The sequence below is a fragment of the Lineus longissimus genome, chromosome 16 (assembly GCF_910592395.1).
Source record: "Lineus longissimus chromosome 16, tnLinLong1.2, whole genome shotgun sequence".
NCBI classification, from domain to species: Eukaryota; Metazoa; Nemertea; class Pilidiophora; order Heteronemertea; family Lineidae; genus Lineus; species Lineus longissimus.
In genome coordinates this window covers 9,721,885-9,724,125 of record NC_088323.1, presented here as the reverse complement: position 1 = coordinate 9,724,125, position 2,241 = coordinate 9,721,885, and the positions used below count along the sequence as shown (strand labels likewise).

General features: G+C 40.4%; 1 protein-coding gene across 1 annotated transcript; it reads left to right on the top strand.

Annotated features, from left to right (window-relative positions):
* Positions 1 to 705: 705 nt before the first annotated feature.
* Positions 706 to 1,826, top strand: LOC135500131 (uncharacterized). The gene is made up of 5 exons (XM_064791378.1): positions 706 to 722; positions 1,070 to 1,201; positions 1,421 to 1,569; positions 1,668 to 1,783; positions 1,821 to 1,826. The coding sequence occupies exons 1-5, from the start codon at positions 706 to 708 to the stop codon at positions 1,824 to 1,826; spliced, it is 420 nt and encodes a 139-aa protein (XP_064647448.1).
* The last annotated feature ends 415 nt before the right edge of the window (positions 1,827 to 2,241 follow it).

Sequence of the window (2,241 nt, the reverse complement as noted above, 5' to 3'; positions counted from 1 at the left end):
GCTGAGCAGGATGATGGTTTTTTGATGGCTGATGAAGGCCGATTTGAGGAGGTTGGCAATCACCTGATAGAGGATGCAGTACTGCCACAGAGTTTAGACGATTTGGAGGTTTTGCCACAAGTATGTTCAATCATAACCCAGCCCCATGTGTCATAAGCTTACAATTAACTGACTTCAGGGTGTGGCTCTACAAAAACTGGTTATATTGGGTGATCATATTTACATAGATAAATGTCCCGAACAGTGTAGACTAATAAATCAGAGGATGGACTAATCCCACAATCTTGTAATAAAAATTAGCTGCATTAATAATGTAGTGAAAGTTAATGTAAACAACATCCCCGGAACAATAGCCTCAATTCTATTTCTTATCTTTGCAGGAACACCCTGAAACCTTTGCCATTGGGACACAAGTTGGCTCCTCAGTCTCCATGCGGTTTGCCAAGGCTGTCCAGGTCAATATTGTCACTGGGTCTCGGAACAAAGGTTCACAGACAACCTCCTGCACCGGGGATATTGGCTGTCAGGCAGAACCAGAAGTCCGAGAAATTGCCATTCAGACAGATCTTTTTGACATTGATGTGCCAGTTTTCCAAGGTAACCCAATGAGTATGAACAGCCCTCCCCTCAATATGAGAGAAAATTCATTGTCTTTGAATCAAGCTTGAGGCTTCTGTTCATGTTTTGTCAAGTTTGCAGGGCACCATGTCGAGTCGCACTCCGTACGCTTGGCACAGCTGTGATGGTGATGGCGATTTGTGAAAATCAACATCAACAGGAATGGACATCACAACCATTTAAAGGACAGCTTCCCATTGGAAATTTGCTTTTGTCTGCAGGTAGGCTACATACGTATGCTGCATGATTCTTAAGACATTAGTCGGGTCAATATACGAAAAAACATGGAACAAATTGCAACAAATGATTTTTTTCGATGTTTTCTATGCTATTGAGATATGTAGAATAAAAAATCAAAAATAGGACCACCGGAAATACCAAAAAAGGGTAAATTCATAAATCCTGAAAGAAAGCCAAACCAGTATTATGATTTCTCATTAAATTGTTTCAGGAATTCTATATTCTGGTTCAAGTCCAGTAAGAGGACTCAATATCAGACTTCATCTCTTGAGTCGTATCACAAAATTGTTGGTTATTTCGCTCCCAAATCCCGCCATTTCTTCTATGAGCCAATGAAAGCAAGGTATGATAGACTACAATGTATTCTCAGGGGTCATTACTGAATCACGAAAAAAAATTCATGCAATGCTTTGAGTGAGTGCTATCAAAGCCCACTTTTCCTTATTCGTGATGCAACTGAACTTTGTTCTTGCACTCTACTTGGACTATAAGGCGTGAGGCGAGTAAAACATTGATTGAAAGCATTGACCAGTCATGCCAGTATTACAAATTCTCTTTACAGGTTACTGCTCGCCACACTCCACTTTAATGAAAATCCAAATCGGAAACAGCGTATGGGACAAGATGAACAGCCGCAGTGGTCGATTTCATACCCCAAGGGGAGAGGAGGAGCTGCAGTAGCAAAAGAGGTCAAAATTGAATCAACATATGGTAGGTATAACGGCCAGCATCGTTACTTTAGTGCTAGCACTGCAAGAAACAAGAAGAAACAAGATTACTTGTATTAATACTTCCCTTTATGTTTTCAGACTATGTACAGCTAATTCTGGAGGACCTGCTGAAGCGGAGAGATGACCTGCCATCTTACAAATTGGCAAGAGATGCAAAGGACAAGTACCAATTGACTCATCCTATTCCAGGTCCAGTGTGCTCAAAGTACGACAAGCAGGACAAGATGAAAGTTGTAGAAGAAACAAAAACGAGGTTTAACAAACTGTGGAGTTCATTCATAGCACCATCAGAGTTCACTATCACAGATCAATTGAACGGTCACACCAAATCAATTGAACGTAGGATACTTGAATCCTGTGTACCCGTCATTGTCCGGAGCAGGCCAAGCAGCACGTATCTTGTCCCGAGCACAAACAGGGAGCGGCAAACGGTTCCTTCTCCCCAACCTCTTCCAAACCCAACGGACAAGGTTCCTATAGGCCACGTATCGATATAACCTGAAATTGTTGGGAAGAAAACAATGTTTGTACATTTAATTGACAGTTTTTTTAAAATTCATTGAAAACTTGTAATATTATTACTAAATACATGTAGATACATTTTATTACATTGTATATCTATTTTCTATATTTCTAGTCTTCAAAGGGAGAA

Excerpts from the sequence above, each read along its gene's own strand:
- LOC135500131 (XM_064791378.1), top strand. Across the intron at positions 1,202-1,420 it reads TATGAGCCAATGAAAGCAAG|GTTACTGCTCGCCACACTCC; the intron begins GTATGATAGACT and ends TTCTCTTTACAG. Across the intron at positions 1,570-1,667 it reads CAAAATTGAATCAACATATG|ACTATGTACAGCTAATTCTG; the intron begins GTAGGTATAACG and ends TTATGTTTTCAG.